The 26770-nt window shown below is 37.0% G+C and overlaps 1 protein-coding gene and 1 long non-coding RNA gene across 2 annotated transcripts; one reads left to right on the top strand and one right to left on the bottom strand.

The window, feature by feature from the left end:
* Positions 1-22178: 22178 nt before the first annotated feature.
* LOC114526800 lies at positions 22179-23075 on the bottom strand. Its single transcript, XM_028548318.1, has 2 exons — positions 22875-23075; positions 22179-22543 (listed from the first exon to the last, which is right to left on the bottom strand). The coding sequence occupies exons 1-2, from the start codon at positions 22934-22936 to the stop codon at positions 22201-22203; spliced, it is 405 nt and encodes a 134-aa protein (XP_028404119.1). The 5' UTR covers positions 22937-23075; the 3' UTR covers positions 22179-22200.
* Positions 22477-24088, top strand: LOC114526801. Its single transcript, XR_003687364.1, has 3 exons — positions 22477-22564; positions 23085-23274; positions 23535-24088. It is a non-coding gene; the product is annotated as an uncharacterized LOC114526801 (long non-coding RNA).
* The last annotated feature ends 2682 nt before the right edge of the window (positions 24089-26770 follow it).

Raw genomic sequence — 26770 nt, 5'->3', positions numbered from 1 at the left:
CATTACATTCAATCTAATGACCGGAACATTCAAACTGTATACAAAGCCAGGCAACATGCCCCAGTACGTCAACGTCAAGAGCAACCACCCTCCCTCCATTATGCGTAGAATCCCCGAAACGATCAATGAACGCCTTTCAAAAATTTCATCAGACAAGGAATCATTCGATTCAAGCAAGCGCCCATACCAAGAAGCGTTAAAGAAGAGTGGATACAACTATAACTTACACTACAACTCCCAACCTACTCAACGAACCCGACAAAGAACCAGAAACGTCACTTGGTACAACCCACCTTACAGCTCAAACATCAAAACCGATATTGGCCACAAGTTCCTTAAAGCCATAGATGAATCCTTCCCCCCAAACCATCCATTGCACAAAATCTTCAACCGAAACATGTTAAAGTTAAGTTATAGTTGTATGCCAAATGTACAGAGCATCATCTCATCCCACAACAAAACAATACTGCGGAACGAAGTTAACAACAACATCACCACAGAAAACCGATGTAATTGCTGCGTGAAAGACGCATGTCCACTTCGAGGCGAGTGTCAAACAAAAGCCGTAGTGTACCAAGCTGCTGTAACCAATGAGGCGACGAAAGAAATTGAAACATACGTTGGTCTTACCGAAAATACTTTTAAAACACACTATCTCAACCACACCAGCACCTTCCGCAACAAAACTAAGAAAAATGCAACTGAACTGAGCAAACACATTTGGCAATTAAAAGATAATAATACACCATACACCATCAATTGGAAAATAATGAAAAAGTTAAAACCATACTGCAACAAAACCAAACGCTGTAATCTATGCCTTTCCGAAAAATTCATCATTATCTGTCACCCTGAATTAAGCTCTCTTAACAAACGCAACGAACTTGTATCCGCCTGCCGACATCGAAAGAAATTTCTCCTTAGTAACACCCATGTAACATGATCTAATTAATTAATTATGCATCTCCTGTATATAGTCCGTTGTGCTGTTGTAATATTATATTTACCTGACGAGTGTGGCAAGCTATAAGCTTGTCATACGAAACAGTCCTGTAGTAAATAAAATTTCGATGAAGTAACCTGCGTTTTCTCATCTTGTGTTATATATATATATATATATATATATATATATATATATATATATATATATATATGACATTTTGAAATGCAAATTAATTTTATGTACAGTATTTATATTAAAATTTTAATATTTAACATTTTTGAAATGTTTTCTTAGGTTACTGGTCAATTTTTACTAAATTTAAGGCGATGTTGCACAAGACAACTTTCAACATAATCTCGCAACAAAAATGAGATTACATGAAATTTGATTGGTTTAGAAACGATTTTTGTTGCAACAAGATGTTGAAAGTTATCTTGTGCAACATCATGATTCACTGTCAGTTTCTAGAGCTAGCATGCTTCAGTCAAAATGCATTGCCCCTCTGGAACACTATGCCAGGACATTGCATATCACTGTAGAAGGAAAAAATGCAAATTTCCAAAAGTGTGCAGGGGATGGACAATGCTTGGATTGACTGATGCATTGTAATATTTTCTGCACAAATACTATAGTATAATTATGTGTTTAGGGGTCGGTCATTATTTATCAATGGGGGTGGGTGGGGAAAACAGGAAAAAAAAGGGGACCCATGAGCTATTACACCATTTGGATGAGGGGGGTCAGAAAAATCTTTCAGATGATCATGCTCTGAAACTAAACAAGAGCCTGCCGCAAGTGCAATAGACACCTTTGTTGGCACGTTCTAAGGACTATACATTGCCCATTAGTAAAAAAGTGGCAACATACACTGAATCATCAAGTTGATTGATCTAGATCACTGCAAATTTGAAGATCCTAAAGGGAGTCAACCGTGTTTGGTTTAGTCATGTTATTATTTCCCTACCCACTCCCCTCGATAAATAATAACTGGCCCTTAGATTGGCATCGAAAGTGTAATACTTTCAACATGCAGCTGCTTCTCAATTCACAAGAAATATTCTTGCGATGTAGGAGGCTCCAGTTGAAAGAACTGTGATGTTGTGTTTCCATAAAGACATGTACGGGCATTTCTTAAAAGGGCAGAGACAATGTACATTTTGCCCACTTGGCTTAGTCCTATTTTGAGTTTTTTTTTAAATCCATAAACTTAAATGAATTAACAATGTCACCAAAGATCCACTCAACAGAAACTCGAACTCTGGACATACTTTGATTATATTCAGCCATTTCTGGAGATTTTCAAGGACATTAGATTCTGCAAGCATTCTAGCATCATACTTTTTCCCTTCTACAGGAGTAGATAAAAGTACATGTACAACTTACTTGATTGAAAAAAAAAACATAAAAGATAAAAATTAAAAACATGACCATCTATGCTCTCACAGACAAGTCACAAACAAAGTATATAAAGAACACAAATGTCACCATAAATGTCAAATACAGAATATACAGATCTAGTTCCAAGGTACCATTCACACAGAATATTATAGTGGTCTTCTATGGTAAAGAAAATGTTTGACCTGATAGGGTAACCCTACTCACTGCTACAATCACCCTACCTACTGTACATGTAAACAGAGCCTAACTTCTTTATACTGGCTCTAATGATCAACTAACAGGAAACACACAAATAGTAAACAAATAGTATTATAAAGCTTATATGAAAATTATAACAGGCGACTCTCCGACTGAAATTAGTTATCACTCCATAAACTGTTTACATATAAAAGACAACTCACCTACTGGGCCGTACAAATTAGTGATCATGCCATTCGGGAGGACAACAGATTGGAATTTTACGCTGTGTACCCTCTTGTGGCCGTTGTAAACAGTTCTTTGCTGCTTGACTGGTCGACAAATTGGATGGACTGTCCCGTTAACAAAACCAAAACAATTATGCGAGGCCGCCCCTTTTGCTGTGATCGACTCGGCGTACTTGCGAAGCTTCTCTGGACTAAGAAGTGCCTCATTCCAATGAGTGATAAGATGACCATGCTCGGAGTATAGATATTCAATGACAGTGTTGAAGATCATACACAACTCGGGTACGAACAAGTCAAACGTAGACATCATATTGCTGAAACGACACGGATATGCTAGCCGTTTCAGGACAATACAAAAAGCCGTCATCCCGTCGCAAACAGTCCCAAACAGACGGCAAGTGATTGCTGCGAGAACTCGTAGCGCTTTAAATAGTGCCGGTATATCAGCCTTGTCAAAGCGAAACTTTGCTTTGACTTCCGCAGCATCCTTTTCATCCAAGTTGAAAATATACTTATCAACGGGGAAGTCTGGATTTTTCAACGTGTTCGGCTCACACAACAACAAAAATTCTTCCTCGTCGATCAACGCATCATCAAATGCTGCAGCAAGTAGGTCCCGAGTTTGTCTAAATGTAGCCATTGTGTTAAAAGATATCGATAAATAAAGTTGACAAAATACAACTGGCAACTGCGATGAAAACAAATGAACCTACATGCCGTCGCAATTTGACGTTGTATCAAACGTGATCTTAATCGTTTTTGTTGTCACGACGCGGCTGCAGTTCGCCCCAGTCTTTCCCGGTTAAGGTGGCTGCGTCATCATCGCATCTTAAGCTCGCTATTGTTTCTAGCGAGATGCGTTGCTCAGCGCACGCACATGCGTGAGGTTAGAGGTGTCAAAAACTTAACGTTGCCTACCCCCTAGGGGTAATATGGATGTCATATATTCAGCCTTTTTGGAGCGAAAATTTTCCGATTTTTTGTCAAATTTTCGCCAATATGGTGATGATTATATGCAAATTTTCGGGTATTCCGTTTGTAAACACCTTTGTTGGAAATATCACTACAAATCACCAAAACAACTGTATTTCAAGCAAAATAGATGGAAATATTGATCACAATGTAAGCTACAAACATTTGGAGGTTTTTAGGCGAGATTTCTGGAAGGCTTTGCATATTTTCGCTTCTCTAAAATTCAATTTTAAAAAGTACAAGATCGGCAATTAATATCTTGGCTCATAGGAAAGCTCTTGAAATGAACTGAACTTATACAAATAGATAATTGTTTTAGCTTTAAGATAATACAATTTCTAGTTGATTTGATAAAATACTTGCAGATAAAATTGAAATTTTCTGCGTGCGTCGTTTACGACCGGACGGCAATGAGTTAAGAGAGGAATAGGGAATCTGTGAAATGTTGATTGCCCATACCCAATTTAGCAACATAAAATATTAAATTAAATTTTGAAATATAATAATATAGAACGAGTACCAAAATATTTAAACGGGATAAGTGTACTATACAGAAGACCTTGATCTATTTTCGAGCTCGGTCTGTTCAATAGACCTCGGTCGGATATTTCTCGGTGAAGACCTCACGCTCGGTAAATAAGAAGTTGGTAGTCCGTAGAAATTGTATAATTTGATTCAAATTTCAAATTCAAAAACAAGTTAGACAGCAAGATTTTGAATAGCCTGCGGTGCAGACGCTTAGAATTTTACAGCCTTGGATTAAAAAAGTTGTCTAAACCGAGTATCACAATAGGCTGATTTTTTTGTCTCCCCTAGTATGTACGACGGTACGAGTTCTGCCTCCAGGACTCTACCACAAATGGGAAAATCAGACATATATGAGAGTCAACTCAGCACGTTTTTTCCAATACTAAAACCTTATTTCTATACGACGGCCAAAATTATGCCTTCTCTTCAAAATTGAATACATTTATACTAATATAGTTTATTACACTATGCTTGTCCCCTTAATCGGCCAATATGTATATATCGCATAAAATATTTCACGCTGGTGAAAGCGCCAATAAGGTAAAATCACATTACTCAAGCTCACCTCCAGTGTCCAGATTTAACACTGAACAGTTCATTGCCCAGTTATAAGCAGCAGTTAATTAATCAAACCATTGAATTACAAAAATCATCACAAAATAAAAAAATAAAGCTTGCAGCCTCGCATTTGCACCATGTAAATTATCCATGCATGCATATCTGTAATTTTCTATCTATTTTTATTACTCCGGCGGCAGCGACGGAGTTGAAAATTTGCCTCGGTTTTGGTTGTTTTTTTTATTTTTTGTCATTGCAAGTCTGTAATGGCGCGAAATATACTAGTAATTTAAAATGTGTATGTGACCATATTTATTGTACGTCCCAGTCTTATCTCCCGAGAGTTGTGGTGCACAACTTTGGCCTAATTTTCTGATGTGCGATTCGATTTCGCTTGCATGATACAGCAATTCCTCCAAAAGGAACAAATAAACCGTTCTTTTGATGCTGTTCGATTAAGTTTAGATTGAATTGGATTGAAACCATATAGATTCTGGTCCTATTTTAATAATATCGCTGCTATTTTGCCGTTTAACAAGATGATGTGGTCCTGTATGGACGCGTTGACACGTCATAGTTTGCACAGGATTGAAGATTTAAAGTATAAGTGCGAATTCCAAAGGCAAACTGTAAGACAAAGCGAATGTATCATGCAGTTCATTTACATTTTTGAACAATTGAACTTCTGAATTTCACGATCGAACATTTAGGTTCGGAAGGCATCTAAATACGAATATGAATTTCATTGTTTATGTTCAAAAGCTCTATATTAAAGACTGGCACGTGCGCCGGAGTTAACGCCAGAACAGGCTTCTTGTTTATTTTTCATCCTTTTTTTTTTTTTTAATATTCTTACAGCTATTTTTGTTTTTACTTTAACATATTCTTTTGCGGCATTCTAAAGGTTTTAACTTTTTATAGCCCTAGTTTTTACCCTTTTTGAACTTTTTCACCTTATTTATGATGTTAAAATTTTTAATGATTCTTTAGCATTTCTTAGCTGCTGCCTTCCCTTTCTATGCCGTGGATTATTATTCTTTACTTTCTAGGTTCCATAATTGGGGTGCTGTGAATATTCACATATTCAGTTCTGCCAGATGTATTTCGTTTTAAGTGAAATAGCTTACAATGGTAATTTGTCAGGCAGAACTAAATATATGAATACTTCACCCTTCAAATTATCGTTCTAGTTACGGCCCTGGCTGCGATGCTGTTCGTTACCTCATGTATATAGTATCCAATTACCTAAGTTTGTGAATAAAATTTTACTTTCAATATACATGATTAAACCAACAAACAATATTTAAAAATGCGATTCCTTTTCAATTTTTCAATATCGAATGCCTGTTGGTATTTAAAGATTATTGCTTCAGAACAGGTACAAGCAATCCTAGTAAACTGAATTAAAAAATAGTCAAAACAAAACATTTGCATTTAACTTTAAGTGCATTTTTTATTTTCTTCTCGAAAACAAGAACTGTTTTAAATTTTACAAATTGCATAGATAATTACAACCTGGTAAAGTAAATTCAACTTTTTTTAACTGAAAGCAAGTTCATCGTAATCATCACTACTCTGGTTTTAATAAATGAAAGTAATCACCACACAAAGATTCTACCTCCTTGTCATAACCTGTCACAAGGGGTCACATGGAGATCGCGTGAGATAGCCAACCTTCAGTTCGTGAGACCTTCTGCAGTCGAACGGCGGCAAACAATTTTGCCCTTTACTTACAAATAATTTTTTGGGGGAAAATTACGTTTTTCTCCGGTTTCAGATTGATACGAAATACATTATCTGTCAAAATACCTTATCTAAGGGCACAGATATAACGAAATATCCAGGAAAGGGGAGAAATCTCTCAAGGATATAGTGGTCCCATGAATATGGATGAACCACAACAAGAAGTCCAAGACATATTAAGTGAAAACGAGGAATCTAGGCTACTAGACGATGAAGACTCAAGAGAGGTCTCTAATGCCACATTAAAGGCAATACAAGGCATGGAAAATTCCATGACGAACTCATTACAAAGCCTTGCAAAAACGTTACAATCCAGCCTTGCTTTGTTACAAAGCAATATGGTGCCAACACAGCCTTGAAAACGACAAGCAAGTCCTTTGTCCTCAGACGACGATAGCTCGTCTGAAAGCTCCGAAAAACAGGCCCTAGAGCCGAATAGCAAGAAGAGTTGCGAAAATCCGGCTGATAAACTTGATAACGCGGTCAATGCGCTTTTGAATAAGTCAACCGATCAATCGGTAGTCGCCGAAAAGACGGCAGGTGGTAGCGACGCCATTTTGACAGGCATTGCCAACGATTTTGACCTGATCGATCTGTGTGGTGAAGACATCCCCACACAGCTTGCTGAACTTGTGGAAAAAATTCTACAACCAAAAATGACCAAAGAAAAATTAAAAGAGGAGCAGCAAAAATGTCTTCACCTGAAAAATTGTGGGAAAATTATCCCTACAAGAGTAAACCACAATCAACCACAAACAGGGTTGGTCAGAAATTAGCTGGCAAAGGCCAGCAAAATTATGGTCATAAATCATATAAAGGATCATCACATTCTCGGGACTATTCATACCAACACTAAAAAAATGAGCGTTGGAAGTATCGCCCCCAGAGCTCCCAGCGGAAAAGAAGGGGGGTGGGGAAGAACCAATCACAGGCACACTGAAAGAGACAGGGCATTGTACAAATCAGGTGAGTACATGTCCTAACACCATACTAGTGTGTGACAATATTGCAAGTCGTCTGGCTAAGTACATTGATGCCTAGTGTAAAATCACCAGTGATAGATGGCTACTTAATGCCATACAAGGGGTAAACATTGAGTTTTCTGCTAATGCAGAACAACTTGTTGCCCCAAGACAGTTTGATACTAGTCCCTCTGATAATGAAGCTATTGACTTTGAAATCCAACGCTTATTAAGAAAGGGCGTCATTGTCCCTTCGCTTCATGAACCAGAAGAGTTCCTTTCAACTATTTTTGTTAGGCCCAAAAAGGATGGCACTTTTAGGTTAATTTTAAACCTCAAAAAACTAAATGAGTTTGTAACTTACCACCATTTCAAAATGGAGTCAGTGCATACAGCACTACAGCTAATGAAGAAAAATTGTTTTATGGCATCTATCGCTCTTTGGGATGCTTACTATTCAGTTCCTATTTCTGCTCAGCATCAGAAATATCTTAAGTTTAACTGGAAAGGGCATATTTACCAATTTACTTGTTTGCCAAATGGGCTGGCGTGTGCCCCCCCCCCCCGGCATTTTTACTAAAATCCTGAATTTTGTATATTCTACCTTAAGGGATATCATATTTGGTTATATCAATGACTCCCATCTCCAAGGAGATAATTATTTAGAATGCAAACAAAATATTCAAGACTCCACAATAATGTTTGAGAAACTTGGATTTATTCCTCATGAGGATAAATCTGTTCCTATACCTAGCCAACAACTTGTTTTCTTAGGGCATGTGCTTGACTATGTGAGTATGTCTGTGTCATTGACACCAGAACAAGAATGCAAACTAAAACTAGCATGTGAAAAGCTTTACAGAATGCAAATGCCCACTATTCAAGAGGTGGGCCATGTTGTAGGCTTAATATGGTGGCCAGCTTTTTAGCTGTACCCTATGCCCAACTTTACTACCGTACACTAGAGATAGATAAGTGTGAAGCCCTGCGTTCTAATAGAGGGAACTTTAAGGCAAAAATGGTGATTTCACATCAAGCCAGAGATGATTTACTTTGGTGGGTGAAATCAATTGAAGGGTGTAAAAAACCCATCTCTTAGGGCAATCCTAACATATTCATTTACTCAGATGCCTCCCTAAAAGGTTGGGGGGCACACTATGTTAACCAAAAAACAGGTGGGCGATGGAGTATGGTGGAATCAGCATACCATATCAATCAGCTGGAAATGCTAGCTGCATTTCTTGCCCTAAAATCATTTTCAGACAAACTAGAAAATATTCATGTTGGACTGAAAATTGACAATGTTACTGCTCTGTTGCTTATATTAATAATATGGGTGGCAGCCACTCCAAACCTTGTAATGCTCTGGCTAGGCAGATTTGGTTATGGTGCTTGGACAGAAACATTTGGCTTACTGCTTCATATGTACCTGGGATGTTGAACAAACTGGCTGATAAAGCATTCAGAGAGTTCAATGACACAACTGAATGGACTCTTGACCCCCAGATCTTTGCTAGTATAACCAAAGCATTTTTTACACCTGAAGTAGACCTGTTTGCCTCAAGGCTCAACCACAAAGTTGAGAAATACATAGCCTGGAGACCTGACCCACAGACCTGGGCAATTGATGCTTTAGGCCAGAATTGGTCTAACTTGAGGTTCTATGCCTTTCCTCCTTTTAGCTTGATCAGCAGAATACTGCACAAGATGGAGGAAGAGTCAGCACAGGGGATCCTGTTGATCCCTTATTGGACTACTCAGGCATGGTTTCCTCAGGCAATGAGAATGCTGGTTGCAAAACCCGGGATCCTACCAAACAAGGACAAAGTTGTGTACCTTCCTTTCTACCCCAACAGAAAACACCTAATACAGGGAAAAATGAAGTTAATAGCTTGCCATTTTTCAGGCAATGCTACCAAAAGCAAGGAGTTTCTGATCAGCAAATATGCTCATCAGTGCCTGGCAGAATGGCACACAAAAACAATATAAAGTCTACCTTGACAGATGGGGACAATATTGCTGTGCAAGGCAGATTGATCCAATTTGCCCCCCTTTAGGTGAAGCTTTGGATTTCCTCACACAGCTGTTTGATGAAGGAAAGCAATACAGTGCGATAAACACAGTCAGATCAGCATTGTCATCAATTCTGATTTTACCTTGCAAGACACCCTTTGGAAAACATCCACTCATTTCTAGGTTGTTAAAAGGCATCTTCCAACAACGACCAGCACTACCGTGCTATATAGACACATGAGATGTGGGAATGGTGTCCAACTATTTGAGGACATTGTCAAGCCTCGAACAAATTCACTTAAACAGCTTACACAAAAGCTAACAATGTTAATTATGTTGCTATCCGGACAAAGAATTCAAACACTAGCATTGCTTGATATCAATAGTATAAACATCACAGATTCCTGTTGCACTTTTTACATAAACAAATGTGTCAAACAAACTAAGCCAGGAAATCACTTGGCACCAATTGAGATACAAGCTTATCCACAAGAAATGAGCCTATGCATAAGGGCACTTCTGATTAAGTACCTGGATATGACAAAGGAAAGACGTGGTGAAGAGTCCAGACTGTTGATTAGTCAAAAACCGTTCAAGGCAGTCACAGTGGATTCTTTGAGTCGTTGGATTAAGAGTATTATGGCTCAATCTGGAATTGATGTTCAAAGATTTACACCTTACAGTGGTCATGCTGCATCTACTCAGCTGCTAAAGCAGCCAATGTGCCATTTGACACAATACTGGCAGCAGCAGGTTGGTAGAGAGAAACCACATTTGCAAAATTCTATAATAAATCAATCCAATAACCTGGACTTTTTGGACAGTCTATATTAGCAGCAAATTTGTAGCTACTAACTTGTTGTGTTTATTAGTTTTTGATGTTAAGGATATTATATATTAATATATAAACCAAATGGTGTACACCTTGTATTGAGTTCTTTCATCACCTAACCACTGGGCTTTAAATTCTCGATGTGACCACTTGTGACAGGTTATCACAAGGAGGTAGAATTGGAAAATTAAACGGAACTAACCTGTAAGTTGAAGTTTCATGAGGATTCTACCAACTTGTCATACCGGAACAAGGGGTCACATCCAACCTAATATACAACATTGTCAGCTCCACCCCATTAACGGTGTGGTTATGTGATGCGTTGAAGACTGAAGGTTGGCTATCTCACATGATCTCCATGTAACCCCTTGTTCCGGTATGACAAGTCGGTAGAATCCTCATCAAACTTCAACTTACAGGTAAGTTTCGTTTAATTTTCCAATTAACTTTCACGACCCAACGTTTCGACATTTAATGAATTCCCTACACTATGAGGGATATATAAATCACGCAAATACTGGCAGCTGAATAGCCGAGTGAAGGTATTAACTTTCACGACCCAACGTTTTGACATTTAATGAATTCCCTACACTATGAGGGATATATAAATCATGCAAATACTGGCAGCTGAATAGCCGAGTGAAGGTAGCTACTTTCTAACACATAACATAATTCTTAATCATTACCCTATTAAGTTGTATTACATGTTGTTCAAAAGTTCAAGAAATGTACAAACATAATGTCAACGTATACTATAAAATGTGACAGCACATCGTCATAATTATATGGAAGGCAGGTCACTTGAAATTAGCATATTTCCCGTCCCTATCGCAGCATTTTACTTTATTTATAAGCTGTATTTGGCTGTACTTTTCTGTAAGTCTGATTCTCTGCAGCCCTTGTCATTGGTAATGCATTTCCAATTTTCCATATAGCGTCATCGTTATATAGCAAGATTGCCTTTATGTTCAAGGTTTATTGTCGTCTGTAAAAGTGCTACTGTCTCTTTTGTCAAAAAACATATTTCCTTTTTTAGACTTTTTTTTGGACTAAATCGCCTTGCTACAGTAGCTGTGATGCAAGGACAGTATTCTCATGTGTATGCCTCCCCGGAATGTCTACTTTCAACGAGCAAGTGGAGGGGAATATTTGCCTCAAAAGTTTTCTTAGAAAATTTGGTTGGAATTGCGGTAGATGAAGCACATTGCATTCACCAGTGGTAAGGATTTTTCTCTTAGATTGCTGTGATAGGCTTGACAATTTGGTTTGAATATTGTCCACTGGTTAGACAAATGGCTAGACTATTATTCTGCCATAAAATGCCTAAAATCAATGCCACATGCTTTTTCTCTCTATAACTCCATAAACTCTTACTGTCTGTAAATGCCATATACTTTACTCTGTTTGTAAATACCTTATATTTTACATTGTCTGTAAATGCCATACACCTCTCCTCTACCTACAAAAGCTATGTACTTTACTCTGTGAGTCTGTTCACAGGCAGAGGTGATATGTAATAGAGGGTTAATTTTGCCTACATATTTTTAGGGGTACATCAAATTATGGACTTGGGAAGCCAAGTATACCATTTCGACAATGGTATGGGAATTTAGATGAGCTGAGATCACTAGTACCTTCAGGTGTGAAGTTTATGGTCCTGACAGCAACAGCAACAAAGTTGACAACAGAATTTATATTCAATTGCTTACAACTTTCCCAAAAGATAACTTATACTGTTCAAAGAAGTCCAAACCGGCAGAACTTAAGGTACAGTGTCCAGTATATTGATAACAATATGCCTCTTGAAATGGTTTTCTCTGGTCTTATTGATGAGGTTCAAAAGTGTGGAATAACTGCAGACCGCACTTTGATATATTGCTAAACTCGGAACAGTGTGCATTGATATTTAGAACTTTCGAGTTGAGTTTAGGAGAAAGCTTCTTCCATGGCCACTCAGATCCGAAAAACAGACTAGTGGAGATGTACCATGCAGGTACCCCTTAACTGGTGAAACAACATGTTGTTAGTGATATGGGAGATGAAGAAAGGCATATCCGAGTCCTGATCTCCACAATTGCCTTTGGGATGGGTGTGAACTGCAAGTGTGTTCACCAAGTTATCCACTTTGGACCCTCTAAAAATTTGGAGTGCTATGTGCAAGAAAGTGGGGGAGCTGGACGTGATGGGAAGGAAAGTAACTGCATTATATTGTACAATGGGTTACTTTCCACTTATTCCGCACCAAGAATGAAAAACTTCTTAACAAATGAAAACAAGGCATATCTGCAACAATTATTAATGGAAGAGTTTGGCTACAGTTACAATGATAGAAATTATCACAAATGTTGTGACATTTGTGCTGCTGATTGCAAATGTGGAGATGTCAAGTGTGGCGCAATCTTCCTAATTGCTAGTTGTGTAGAGCTCTCAGACACCAGTAATGCCCCAGTGTCACAGGCAGTGAGAGCAGTAAATTCAACTGACAAGGCCAAGTTAAAGGAACTGCTGCTAACACTCAAGAAAGAAATGATAGAGAAGGATATCAACTGTTGGTATACAAAATGTTTCCTTGAATTTGGTTGGCTGCAAATTATTCAAATTCTAGAGACATGTCATAGACTATTTACAGTGGAAGATGTGTTGCAAAATGTCGAAATTTGGCGAAGACAACATGCAGTCGGTGTATTGAATGCAGTAGCTCAAGTGTCCGGTGACACCACAGTTGATGAAGATATGTCAGTATTGAATGAAAGTCATGCTGACATTGATATGGATTGGGAGGAGCTGGAAGATGATTCAAGTGCCCAAGATCCCTTGGGGCAGCAATGTATCCCAGTTTGATGAAACATAGACAACAATTGCATCAAATGAAGATGGAAATGACAGTTTTCTTGAAAATCTTTCTTATATTAATGAATGTTGACAGTGGATTATATACTTTTTTATTTAATTAATCAAAATATTACTGCTTACATACTGTATTTTATATTTACTGGAAGGAGGAAAATATAAAATACAGTAAATAATTAAACACAGAGAAATATAAAATACAGTCTGCGAGCAGGCTATGTGCTTACTGGTATTACTGACTTATATGCCAACTTATAATTACTGTTAAGTCATGGTGAATAAACATAGTATATACAGTACACCCAAAAACACAATAGCACTTATACGGGTTTTCTCATATGCTATTGTCTTTACCACCAAGCCTCACTTTGATGTAAAGTTAACATAGCATTTAAGTGAGGCTTGGTGGTGAAGACAATAACATCAGGGAAAAGGTAATATACGCTGAACAAGTGTTATATAATTCTCTCTCTGCGCCATCTGTTCTGTGGTGTTGGGAATGCACTTTCCATTTTCCACTCGATTTATACCACCTGCTGGACTGTTATCATTTAACTGATATCCTGTAACCCTATTAATGGTCGCATTAATGGACACATGGTGTTTGTCCTTGTTTTGGTGTAGCTCAGTCATGTAATGGACTTTCTGTGTGTGTATCGATATTGTCAATTGTGAGCTTAAATCCATTTGAGGGTTCCACAACTGGTACAACGGTGTTATCTTCATCATCTTTCTTTTGGCTCAAGAGAAATAGTTCATCTTGCTTCACCATATCTTTTATTTCCTCATTATGCCCAACACCAAATTCTTCAAGCTTCTTATTCAGCTGGTTAGATGTAACCAACCTGAGTTTAGCAAATCGCGACATTACAGGCTATATACAAAAATAGAAAATGTAAATTAGGTATAATTATGGCTATACATATCTTTGCAACAACAAACAGATTGACCCAAACAAAACCCTGAACAAAAATGAGGGTGCAAGGAAAATTATACATGATGTTACTGGTTGCCAGTAACCAATCAATTATATTTAATACTTATGGTTCTAGTATATACCACTTATTAACCGAATTTGAGGTCTGTACTAGAAAAATATCAGACTGAGGTCTTGACAGTGCGGACCGAGCAATAGCGAGGTCCGTACATAAAAGACCGAGGTCTGATATTTTTCCAGTATGGACCGAACGTATTTGGTTAATAAGGGATTTATTATATGGCATATAGTATTAAGTTTCATTTATTTATACAATGTGCTGCTGCATTCTTTCCAGCCAGTCGCCAAGCAAGCACTGAAGTGGCTTCCACAACTTTTGTTTTTTACTTGTTAAATAAGAATGATACAGTAATATAAACAAAAATCAAAGATGAATAAATATAATATTCACATGTACCAAATAATGCTCTTCTTCGTCCTTTCTCCGTCGATATTTTTCGTGTCAAAAATGAAAGTGCAAGCTTGTTTTTGTTCAAAAATATAAGAGTTGGACCGTTACTATGGCAACGGTCTAATACTGGGGGATTTCAGATCGGCAAAGAACCAATCAGCGCATGTCATTTTAGTCATGAGACAGCATGCCATATAATAATTAGTATTATAGTTCTATCTACAGTACTTACTGCCCAATTTGAATGGTATAAAAATATACCCAGCATCAACTGCACAGTGTTCATAAATGGGGACCGATTCCTCAAAAGTATGGATGAAGCCATGCCAACAGGAGGGATCCATGCCTTTTCCTCCCTTTTGGTCCTACTTGAACCAGCAGCCACCAATACAGAAAGTAGCAAGCAGTTCGGGTTTTTCTTGGAGCACAAACCAACACATTCTTTATTAATGTCTTTACAGATGAGAACAACAAGATGCTTTCTTAGTTGCTGGTTTCTCCATGCGGCATTTGCTATCTGCTAGTATGTGCCACAAAACAACATTTTCCCAATGATTGTAAGTCAGTTTGAAGTTCTCTCTGTCTGGTCTGACTTTACCATGCAACCCTTACATTGACTGAATCTTGGATAGTGGTTGTCCTTGTCTTTTTTTTCACAGGCGTTGATTGTGCAATTGCGACATTGGGGCATTGTTTTAATTCACAACACACAGTCGTTTGTTGTTTGGTCCTTGCTCTGGCAAGGTCTGTCGCCTTTTAAGTCTTCCCCTCTCGTATGTCTCTTAAAGTTTGTTTACAACAGTTCTTTCTTGGGCAATCAAATTTCTTCTCTTGCGAAGCTTTTCAAAACACTGTTGACAAACACGATTAAGCTTAGATTTCAGCAGACTGTATTTTTCCCGCCTCGCTCCTCCCCCCTTATACAGTCTGTGAGCAGGCTAACAGAATCGGAGATGATATTTCTAGGAAAAGGTATGAATTTTACTCAAATACACTATTCATGTATAAATGACCGAAATAAAATATCTATCAAAAATAAAGTACCCATGTAGTTGTATGCAAACATAAGCAAAATACCTTATTTATATATTGATATCTTATTACTTCATTCTATTCATTTAAGAGTCTATATCAAATATGACAATTTGAGGACACAAGCAAAGTTTGCTGTCTTTCTTCCACAACTCATGGAATGGCACTTGTCCAACCTGTAGCATGCCAGGTGTCCTCATTGATGTGAAAAAGTTTGGAACAATGGTACAAATCGAGAGAACATGCAGTCAAAAAAATAGGTACGCTAAGCGTACATGTATCTGCACTTAGTGAAAAGTATTATAAATTGCTATAAAGATTGGAATGAACAAAAGAAGACGTATTGCAATGTGAATTCAGTGAAATCAAGGAAAAGATCTTGAAGCTAGTTGACTGATTGGAAGCAACTTATGTCTGAATCTAAAATCATGCTCCCAGGGACGAATTGAAATCTCCTTAGCAACCAATTATATCTCAGCAACATCATTTTCCTATGTCATGGCTAAGTAGTTTCTAAGGGAAATTTAATAGAGCCAATAAATGCATGGTTTTCATCTAGGAGTTGCATGGGATTTAACTTGCCCAGTCACCCAAATTTTATCAAATTTGTATGTTCAATGTCCCTACCCCATCAGTTAACTACTTGAAGCAGTGAGCAGCTACTATAAAGTGCTTTAGTTGGATAAATAAATAAAAGATGGTGATAGCTTAACTCCTTAGGCTCTCCTACATTCCACCAATTTACAGGGATTATTGACAAACGTCATTCCCCACATATGTGAGTCCTTTAAATCAAAGATATGTGTATATTAATTTGAGCATTCTTAAGAATTAAGACCTGGCCTTTTTGAGATCATATTGTTTATATCAAAGTATATGTATATGTACATGTGTTTGCATATATATAGTATTTTCTTCAGAATCAGAATGGATTTAGCTGCAGAGATTATCGTGATATTTATACAATACAGTTCCACCAGTATAAAGTGGCAAATAATAAATCTTATTCAAAGTTATGTAAAATAATCTGTAAAATATAATTTGTCATTGTGAGATAATTACTGTAGAAGACAGTTTAGATTTCAAAACTCAGTAAAATAAGCAATAAATGTGATTGCAGTACAGTAACCAAAAGTTATGACATGCAATTGTTGACAAATACATTGGACATTAGCAACCTGAAGTATTGTTATTACTAATAGGTTCACTTCACAATATACTTAGTCCATGAGGTAACAATCAAGTGTAGTTGGAAACATTAACCAGTCAGGATAGCAGATGTTGTCAAATTGAATCCATATCCATAGTCTTAAACGTTTTTGGAACTTCATTATAAACACACAACCATATACAGGGTAGTTTGTCATTACTTGTTAATCAGCATAACGATTGTCAAATTGCCAGTGTTGAGCAACATAATACTCCAAGAACAAACATGTTTAGCAGGAGAGAGGTTACATATTGGAGCCGGGTGGTGACGGAAAACACTTATTCTAGCATCTATTGACTATTTCCTTGTTGAGGCATACAGTAGGTCACATATATTGGATATTGAGCAGTATTTAACACATACCAAATATGTATAGCATAGATTTAGTTCTGCACATTGCATACCATTGATAAGATGTATCCATTTGATAAAAAATATGTAGGATTACTGTAGATGTTACGTCCATCCCTTAATATACAGGATTGGCCATACTAATGAGCTGTTCTTGTGAAATTATCCAGATAATATCCAGTACATTCTTATGACTGTTGCATTCACCTACAGTAGAAACAAAAAGATTCATGTCAGAAGACAAGACAATAAAACACAGAGTACGGAGCAACTATAAAGGAGGGGGATAAATATGAAAAATATGCTTACCTGGCAGTTCTGTTAGGACATTTAAAAATTGGTAAAAAAGTTCTTTTCACTATACATATAGTAGTTCAAGTATATTGTAAATTATCTAGTCCCAAATATTTACACCATACTAAAGTATTTTTATTGCTATTGAAATATCTGCTCTTTAAAGAGTACCCAACTCTCACACTGAATCAAAACAATTAATGAAAGCACATAGTGCTTTATGATCTGAAAAATAAGTTTCCAAAACATGTGAATTTGCTTGTGATTGTGTAAAGTATCACATAATAATTACTTTTTTATAGAACACCCCAATCAAGAGTAAGAATGAAAATGATGGTATTACTCATATTTATTTATTAGTTTAATATTGACTCACTCCAGAAAATATACACACTCTGTCTCCCACAGAGGAAATCTGTTATATCCTGAGGAGAGTAGGAGAAAAATTAGTTTCTCACAATAGTTAGAGTATTAGGATATCCTGAACAGGGGCGGATCTAGGGGTAGTCACACCGATCACGCGACTAACGTAAAAATTTCGCACTAATTGAATGCAGTGAGATTATATTTTTCAGATCGCAGTCCTGTTGTAAATTTGTACAGTCGCATAATAATTTTTGCGCTTATTAAATGAAATAAACACTGATCTCATTCGATTTCCTCGCTCCTGAATGCAGACTTGCGCAATCTTTTCATTCGTTTCTATGGAGACAAAAATTCTGCTCGTTCTGGAGGTTTGGTCTGCTCGTTTTGGAGGTTGGTTAGGGGCGTTTCTCATCAATCTGATTGGCCCATTCAGTAGTTTCCATGGAGACAAAAATTCTGCTCGTTTTGGGGGTTTGGTCTGCTCGTTTTTGGGGTTTGGTCTGCTCGTTTTGGGGGTTTGGTCTGCTCGTTCTGGAGGTGTGCCTGTGAGCTTTCGTTTTGAGCTTTCCGGATGACTTCATGCAGAGAAAGCTTTAGCAGTCGAATACAGTTCTTTGCAACGGACGCTATTTGTGGCACTGATAACCATTGCTGATAACATGTTGTCGAGTAATTTTGCTATGGAGGTTTGTTTTCATAATATACTCGTTTGCGTAACGAATTGAGAAGTGTAATGTCGAGTGTTCTACGCGAAGGTAAATTTAATATTCACTCTCTGTTCATGTTTATTGAAACTATTCTCCGATAATACTATAATTTAATATAAACTATAAACCGAACGATAACATAAGCTGTATATTTCACTTGGACTTTGAAGCTGCCTTTATTAGCATTTATTTGCATTCGCCCGCCGCCGGTCAAATGTCATAAAATTATATTAATATTTAGAATTTGGAGCCGTTCATATTCTCATTTGTTGTATTGTTTATTCATATTAGCTGAGCGTGAGCTGGTGTGTTATATCTGTATTATTTAAAAGTGTGATAGATTTTGAATTTTGAATATGAATATTTGTAAAATCATGTTATGTCTGTATGTTTATATGTCTGCACCGTAGAAATAAAATCCAGACATGTTTAATAGTATTGTATATTAATGCTTGTTATGTGGCCCGCGTGTTTCTGCTATAAACTTATAAAGCAAATTTTGCTTTGACCAAGCTCAATACAATAAAGGTGTGATTTATATCGAATCAGCTAGTAAACTGTGAAATATAACTAATTTCATCAATCTAGGGGGGGGAGCGAAAATTCCTCTTACTCTGTAAACATAGTATTGACCTGCGAAAATTTTGACTAACGTAAAAAAAATCCTAGATCCGCCCCTGATCCTGAACAGGCAAGAGGACAATTTGTGCCATGGGGAAGATATCGATGTTTTCTGGAATTAGCCTTCCTCACACTGCCATTTTTGGGGTACTTTCATTTTTAGTGCAAAGTTTGAGAAACTTTGCAGTATTGTGATGAGTGGCGAAAATTCAAACGAGTCAGTAAGTCAGTCAGTCATAGTGTAAACTTTACAGAGGGTATGTTGATTTATGTGTATAGTAACTTTTTGCATATGATCAGTAATTTAAAGTTTTTAAATCAGTTCAACTTGCTTTATTTATTAATGCACTATATCCCTTTTGCAAAGTTCACCAAAATATTGAGGAATTTTGATGGTTACTGTAAATTTTGAAGCATTGCTTTTCCGCTGTTTGGGTTTTGTTTTAAAAGATTTGCGCAGCATTACCCCCATAACACCTGATTTTTTCTTATACGTTGCAGCTGTGCATGTGCCGTCGAGACTTGAACATTATTCACAGTGTAAAAAAATGAGGAGCGACAAGCATTGCAAAAACATTCAGGGCGTAAAAATCGAGCAATTCTTTGAGAATCTACACAATTTATCAACCTATGTTACAAATTACAAGCACTCATTCAACACAAATATAATTTGTAAGTTTTATTCCATAAATAGAGCTAAGAGGTTAGGAAGAAACGATCCTGTGATGTTTATGTATTGATAGATCTCTTACATGAATGTATATTATGTCGATAGCAAGTCGATACCTGATATTCTGAATACAATACACAAATGATACTATACAAAACAAACATTTGGGCGGTATACAGTATTGATTACAAGCATATTGTTTGTAATGATTTACGCGTCAAAGTATCCACATCATAGACATAATATGCAGCGCTGTTTATTTACATTATTTACAAGGCAACTATTTTGACTATTCTTATGAAGTGACAGTTGTTTAACGAAGAAAAGAGAGTAAACTGAGAAAATCAAGCCCAGTTAGGCCAGTTTACATGGGCAACTAAAATTATAATTTAACAGTGACAGTATCCGCTGCTAACGTAACTTCAGTACTTTGAGTAATTTCCTTTTGGTTAATGTTTAACCTAGTTCATTATATTTTTACTGGCATAAGTCAAAATGTTTACGTTGGGACAAACGTACAGTTGCTTAGGTATTACAGGGCATGAAAACTTTGCACTATCCTTGGATCCCTAGTTCGAAAATGAATTTAAACTTTCAGAATAGACTAACCATTTACAGAGCAAATTTACCATGAAATGCCCCAAAAATAATATGTCGCCATCAGGTGGTTTTACATAATTGGTTTTACATAAAAGTTCCCCAAAAATGGCGGCGTGAGAAGGCTAATTACTCATTAAGATATTTGTAACATTAGATTATATCTTTTAATATCCTTTGAGTTGTCATTTTTAATGTTTTCCCCAAATTTGGAGAGAAATGTGATTTGTTCATTTTTGTTGCAATTTGATGACACTCCTATACAAAAACTGTGTAGAGACCAACTGAAACAATTATGTGTAAATGCCCCCATCAAGGTCACTCATTATAAATGTAAGTAAAATGTTTGAAAATTATCTAAATTTTTTTAAACAATTCTCTTGAAAGCTAATAATTTTGCAAAACACGGTGGGTGGAAAACAAGCCTGTTTTGGAAAGGGCATTGGAGGTCCTTCCTGACATGTTAAAATATGTTCAGGCAGTAAAAAGCTAAAAATTCCCAGATCCTGCCACCAAATCATTTGACAAGATCAAGGAAACAGTCAAGGACTCACTGATGGTAGCTAGAATCAACTTTTTGCTTTCAGTGAGCAAGGAGGTAACACCTTTTTTAACACTCTATCAGACAGATAAGCCAATGGTGCCTTTCTTTGCAAAGGACTTGTACCAGTTACTGAAGAGTTTGATGTGCAGGTTTATGAAGCCAAATATAATGCAGGATGTCAAGTCTGTTGACAAGCTTCTTGATGTTGATGTAAAAGCAAATGCGAATCATGTTAATCATACCAAAGTGGATGTGGGTTTCAGTGCAGAAAGAATCACAAAGCAGATGTTTGCAGACAAACAAGCAATGCAGATACAAGTGCTTGAATTCAGAATAGCATGTAAAAAATGCTTGAAATCCATTGTTGAGAAGCTACTAGAGAAATCACCACTGAAATATTCTCTTGTGCCCAATCTCCGATTCCTGGATCCTCGGAGGACGTGTAACCCAGAAACAAAAGAGCTGTGCACTAAATGGCTGAAAAGGTCCTTAATGTACCTTGCTAGCCAGAAACGTGTGAAAGAAGAGGATTGTGATGAGATGATTCAACAATACATGCGATTCATTGATGAAATTGTGGAGGGCAATCACTTTATTTTCAGAATTCAATCCACTCACTGAAGGGGTAGATACTCTGTTGCATGGACTGATATCCAAGGATAAAAACTATGAAAAGCTCTGAAATTTGTGCCGCAAACTTCTTTTGCTATCACATGGCCAAAACAAGGGGGAAAAATGTTGACCAATCAGGGCGTTTGTTGACATTTTGGTCTCTAGACCAATCAGATTACGTGGAATTTGCAAAATGTAAACAGAAGGAGTGAAATCATAACACCCTGTTCTAAGCCTTCTGCAGCAGTCAATATTTAGTTTTTCAATCTTAAAACACTAGAATCTGATAAAGCAATTCCTTTTCTACAATTTTGTCGTCGGATTTTTCCAGAATCGTCCTGGAGCGAAAATTATTTATGTTTGAATTATCTGGACAAAGTCGTGTTTTAACAGACGATCAAATTTGAGATTTAAGAGTGCCGGGTTCGATTTAAACCGATTTATGAAAAAAAAACTTAATCCTTGACATTGTATTTTTAAACTCGAGCGTAATTTATGCGGAAACGCCCCACTAAAGTGTAGGTATACATCCGGTTTACTTCTTGGAATTTACAGGCCTGTATTACCCTTGCGATTTCTGCCTTTCACAGCAATGCAGAGGATGGCCTTTGCCAAAGGTTTATTTTTCGCAGCAGTTCGTCCACAGTTGTTTTATTCTGTTCGTCTTCGGTCTCTCCAACATCGCTATCACTGTCGTCGCTCTGCTCATCGTTTTCATCTTCACTGGGTTCAAAGTAGGTCGCTGGAGTAAATACAGCATTATTTGCAGTCGTACCGAGATCTTGAACACTCGACAGCAACGTTGCTTCACAAACAGGGCAATTGCTAATATTTGGCAGAAGGCATTCGATATGAAATGAATGGCCACATCCGCGGAAAACGTTCCAGAGAGGGTTAACTCTTTCGCAGCTGATCAAATCGCACTTTCTATGACAGGGAATATATAAAGTAAGACTTAATATAATTTCAATTTAGTAACTAGTACAGGTTTTAATAAAAACTTTGCTTGTCAGGCAAAATTTGCAGGAGATTATTACCTATATTACGATAAGACATGACTCTTAAGGGCAGAGGAGCCCACCGTTGCAAACTGTGAGCTTATATTCATGTGTTTTGGTTATATTATTTAATACCTATGTTGTCTGTTATAAATTTCAGTAGGGTGGCTAAACTCACCCTGACTGGCTTGTAAATGTAATCACCCTAAAATTTGCATCATCCATGGCTCAGTCAATTGAATTTTAATTTATAATTTTACCTGTTTGGGTTTGGGGGATTTTTGATGGATGTAAATCCAAGTGGAAGGACTCTATTTGTCATGATCTTCTCACCAAAAAGGTGGGGTAGCTTCCACTTAGTGGTATGTTTTGGCTGTCTAGGGGCTTGGGGTTGTTGAATTGTTGAATTAGGGTGGGTGTAAATAGATTCAAACTTCAGGGTGAGGAATTCTGCTGCTTTCACTTTTAAGGTGTCAATTCGCTTTCTGCTGTAATTTGGCTTTCTGGGTGGAACAAATGCAGATTGGAAGAAATGGAGTTCATGCTTGCAAGCATCAATTTCTTTAGCTTTGCGTGAAATTTCATCAGCTGTATCAGTTTCTTTGGTTTGTTTTCTCAAGACTGAGTGAAAGTTTTCCACTGGATACTCATCGAATGCAGGTAAATGTTGACCAATGGTTTCAAGCATAGTTGAAGCATTTTCTTGCCAATGAAGAAATGTTGACAGGGTTATTAACAAAGCTTTGTTATAGTGGCGCCTTCGGAATATTACAAACATAACCCAACAGTGAAGTATGGACTGGAAAAAAAGTTCAAATTTGTTACACTTGAAGTTAATTGAGTAGATACTTAACACCAATGGGATATAATTGTCGAGAAGATTTAACAGTGTTAAAAACTGAATATCTTTGCTTTTGTAGAACATCGAGAGAATAAGATCCCTGATCAATGTCCATCCGCCATAAATGATTTCAAGCAACAGAGATGTACGCCATGGTTTTGGTTTCTTAGCCAGCTTTGCTTTTTTCCCAAAGATGAAAGCATAAAGGTCAGCAAAAACATTGTGAAAATTCAATAAGACACATTCTCTTGCATTTAAGGATATATGTAGTGGACCAATCAGGGGAACCACATTTTTCAACACTGTTGGCACACTGGGAGATGATGAATAAACCAACTGTCTAATGAAATATTGCATGGGCCAGTCCCCAACAAAGGGTGCAATAAAGTCCTTAAGATAAATTTCCAAGCCACTTGTAAGCATTTTGTTTATAGCTGTTAGTGCATTTTCTACAGATTTGAGAGGTAACTCGATGCTGTCAACCAGTTTGGTGTTATCCATGCATGTAATGTTATGATTCTCCACTTGTTGATAATCATGAATTAGAAGTCGTTGTCTCTCAGCTTCTGGATCAAAATATTTTGATAATGCCCAGCTAGGCATATTTTCAGCATATGTTTTAGCTAATTTTGGCATGTTAATGGAAATAAAGTTTTTCACATCAGGAATTTCAACTGGATGTTTTGGTAGTATATCACTTCCTTGATGTGGAACTGCTTGAATTTCTGGGAACACTTTTAAAAGCAAAGTTGCCATGTGAACCACTTGAGTCTGGGTTTTTGTCTCCGGGCGGTGTTGTGTGTGAATATTGTGGTAGTCATATTGTGGTTCTTCTTAATTGCATCTGTAATGAATGTAACAACATGACTTGTGTGGGTTGAAGAGGCTAATTTAGTTAATATGTTGACTGTCTTAATATGTGCAACAATTCCAAGATTCCGTAGAGATTCAAGCCCTTGTTTGCTGATTCCAAACTGCTGCAGTGTCCTGGATAGCGTGACTTGAAATGAGTTGCATTTTTGTGATTGTGAGTATAAACATGGTGTAGATTATGACCATTGTGCGCATTTTGTTAAGATTTTTTCTCTTTTCAGACATTGGATCCAATGTTATGGCTTCTTGTATGGATGAATATAATTTATCCGCACCAATATCTTTGCACATAATCTCAAACACATCTGGATCCATTTCAGGCTCTGCCAATTTTGTTATGACAGGTCTGAGTTTGTTCAAATCATTTTTGAAATTTGGATAGGATGCCTTTTTTACAAGTTCTTCATATTTGTCTATTGACATAAAAACACCATCATCTGTTTGGCACTCTTGCTCGGCTGTAACAATTTTGGAATTGCTTTCCAATTCTTGACTGCTAATTGCAATTGTTTGGCTGGAGCAACAGGAAATTGTTTCTTCACCACTCAAAACTACAGGCGAGTTGATGTAAGCCGTTGAAGTTTCACCTTGGGAGCTGACTTCAGTAGTTTCTTTTTCAGATTCTTGCCTGTTCATCTCGTTTTTAGCAGAAGATTCCAATACCACAAGCTAAATTACAAGTGTGCTTAATTGACTTTTTTTTCTCTGAGGGCCATACTAATGGCCATAAGGTAATTATATGGTTTCAGCTCTTCACCTACACACCCCACCCACTTATTTCTAAAATGTAAAAGTATGGGCATTTACAATGTGAGGGCCCAGAGTATGTTGTCATTCTGTAATAACGGATTTTCTTTGATAATTACAGCAAGTTCACTGATCAGTTTAATGCTTTTTGTAGGTCATACCTGGCTTTTCACGTTGTTTTTCAACTCGTCGGCTTGTTGTTTAGGAAGCAATCGCGTAAATTTCCGTTTCGTGAAGCATTTGTGCAGGCATGTTGCGCATAGATTCTGGATTCCATAAGACGATTTTTCGCCAAGTTCTTCCTTAACATATTGCTCAAAAACTACTGAAATTACAAGCAGGCCACGATTTCTTAGATTTAAAACCTTTTCTCCTTCACGCCCCGACCATTTTTTATGAAACGGATTGTTGCATTGCTTTTTAAATTTTGGCATTTTGACAGACTTTATTCACTTTAACAATTTGTAGTATCCTTTTGCATACGCTGAGAAAAAAGAAACATTTTCGGAAAAAGCGCGCGATTTTTCCCCGCTGTATACGATATAATATTCATAATATTTTAAAAAGTAAGCAAAGCAATATTTGTTAGTTATAATGTAAATATACACTCTTTGTCATATATTATTTAGTTAACGTCTTGGTAACCATTATTTTTTAGAGAAATCAGTTTGTAAACAATGCAATTTCTGTAGAGTCTAGAGACAGGACTGGTGATCTACACTGGTCATGCCGTGACAATTCAAACATAAATAATTTTCGCTCCAGGACGATTCTGGAAAAATCCGACGACAAAATTGTAGAAAAGGAATTGCTTTATCAGATTCTAGTGTTTTAAAATTGAAAAACTAAATATTGACTGCTGCAGAAGGCTTAGAACAGGGTGTTATGATTTCACTCCTTCTGTTTACATTTTGCAAATTCCACGTAATCTGATTGGTCTAGAGACCAAAATGTCAACAAACGCCCTGATTGGTCAACATTTTTCCCCCTTCTTCATGGCCAAGCTTCTGTTGAGAGAGGATTTTCTGTCAACAGACAGATTGAAGTGGAGAACATGAAGGATGAAACGTATGTTGCAAGACGTGTTTGTGATCATGTAAGAGCTGTTGGCGGAATTGAAAATGTTGAAGTTGACAAGAGTCTGCTGTTGTCTGTCTCTGCTGCAAGACAGCGGTATATCACTCAGCTTGAAAATCAGAAGCGAGCAAACAAAGAAAAGGAGAAAGGAGAGAAGAGAAGGTAAATTGAAGACGAAATTGATAATCTGAAGACAAAGAAACAAAGGCTATGTGTAGATGAGAAGTCACTAGAAGAATCAGCAGACAAAGCAGCATTAAAAGCTGAAAAAACTGGAAATTTGACACTCATTGCAAAGTCCAACAGTCTTCGCAGAAGTGCTAAAGAAAAGAAGGATACACTAAAGCAAGTAGAGCAGAAACTGAACGAAAAACTGTGTGAGCTAAAAAATTGTTAAACATTTCTGTCAATTGATCTCTGTGAATTCGTTTACATTACTGTTAAACTGAGGAACATATTTTGTATATGAGACAAGTATATTTATTTTAATTAAATTGGCGACATTGTTGATGCCATTTTTTCTAATTGCAACCCCTATCGTTGAACTTAACAGTAAAAATTAGGTGATTTTTGAAGTCTTTTCCAGTTCTTGAAGTCTTTTCCATTAAATTTTCTGGA

The sequence above is a fragment of the Dendronephthya gigantea genome, unplaced genomic scaffold, assembly GCF_004324835.1.
Source record: "Dendronephthya gigantea isolate DGI-Jeju-01 unplaced genomic scaffold, DenGig_1.0 000041F, whole genome shotgun sequence".
NCBI lineage: Eukaryota > Metazoa > Cnidaria > Anthozoa > Malacalcyonacea > Nephtheidae > Dendronephthya > Dendronephthya gigantea.
This window is presented reverse-complemented; position numbering and strand designations above follow the sequence as displayed.

Bases quoted from the DNA above. Each gene is read 5' to 3' on its own strand.
- LOC114526800 (XM_028548318.1), bottom strand. From the start codon at position 22,936: ATGACAAATAGAGTCCTTCCACTTGGATTTACATCCATCAAAAATCCC. The intron at 22,544-22,874 runs GTAAAATTATAA...TCCCTGTCATAG, and splicing joins AATCCCCCAAACCCAAACAG to AAAGTGCGATTTGATCAGCT.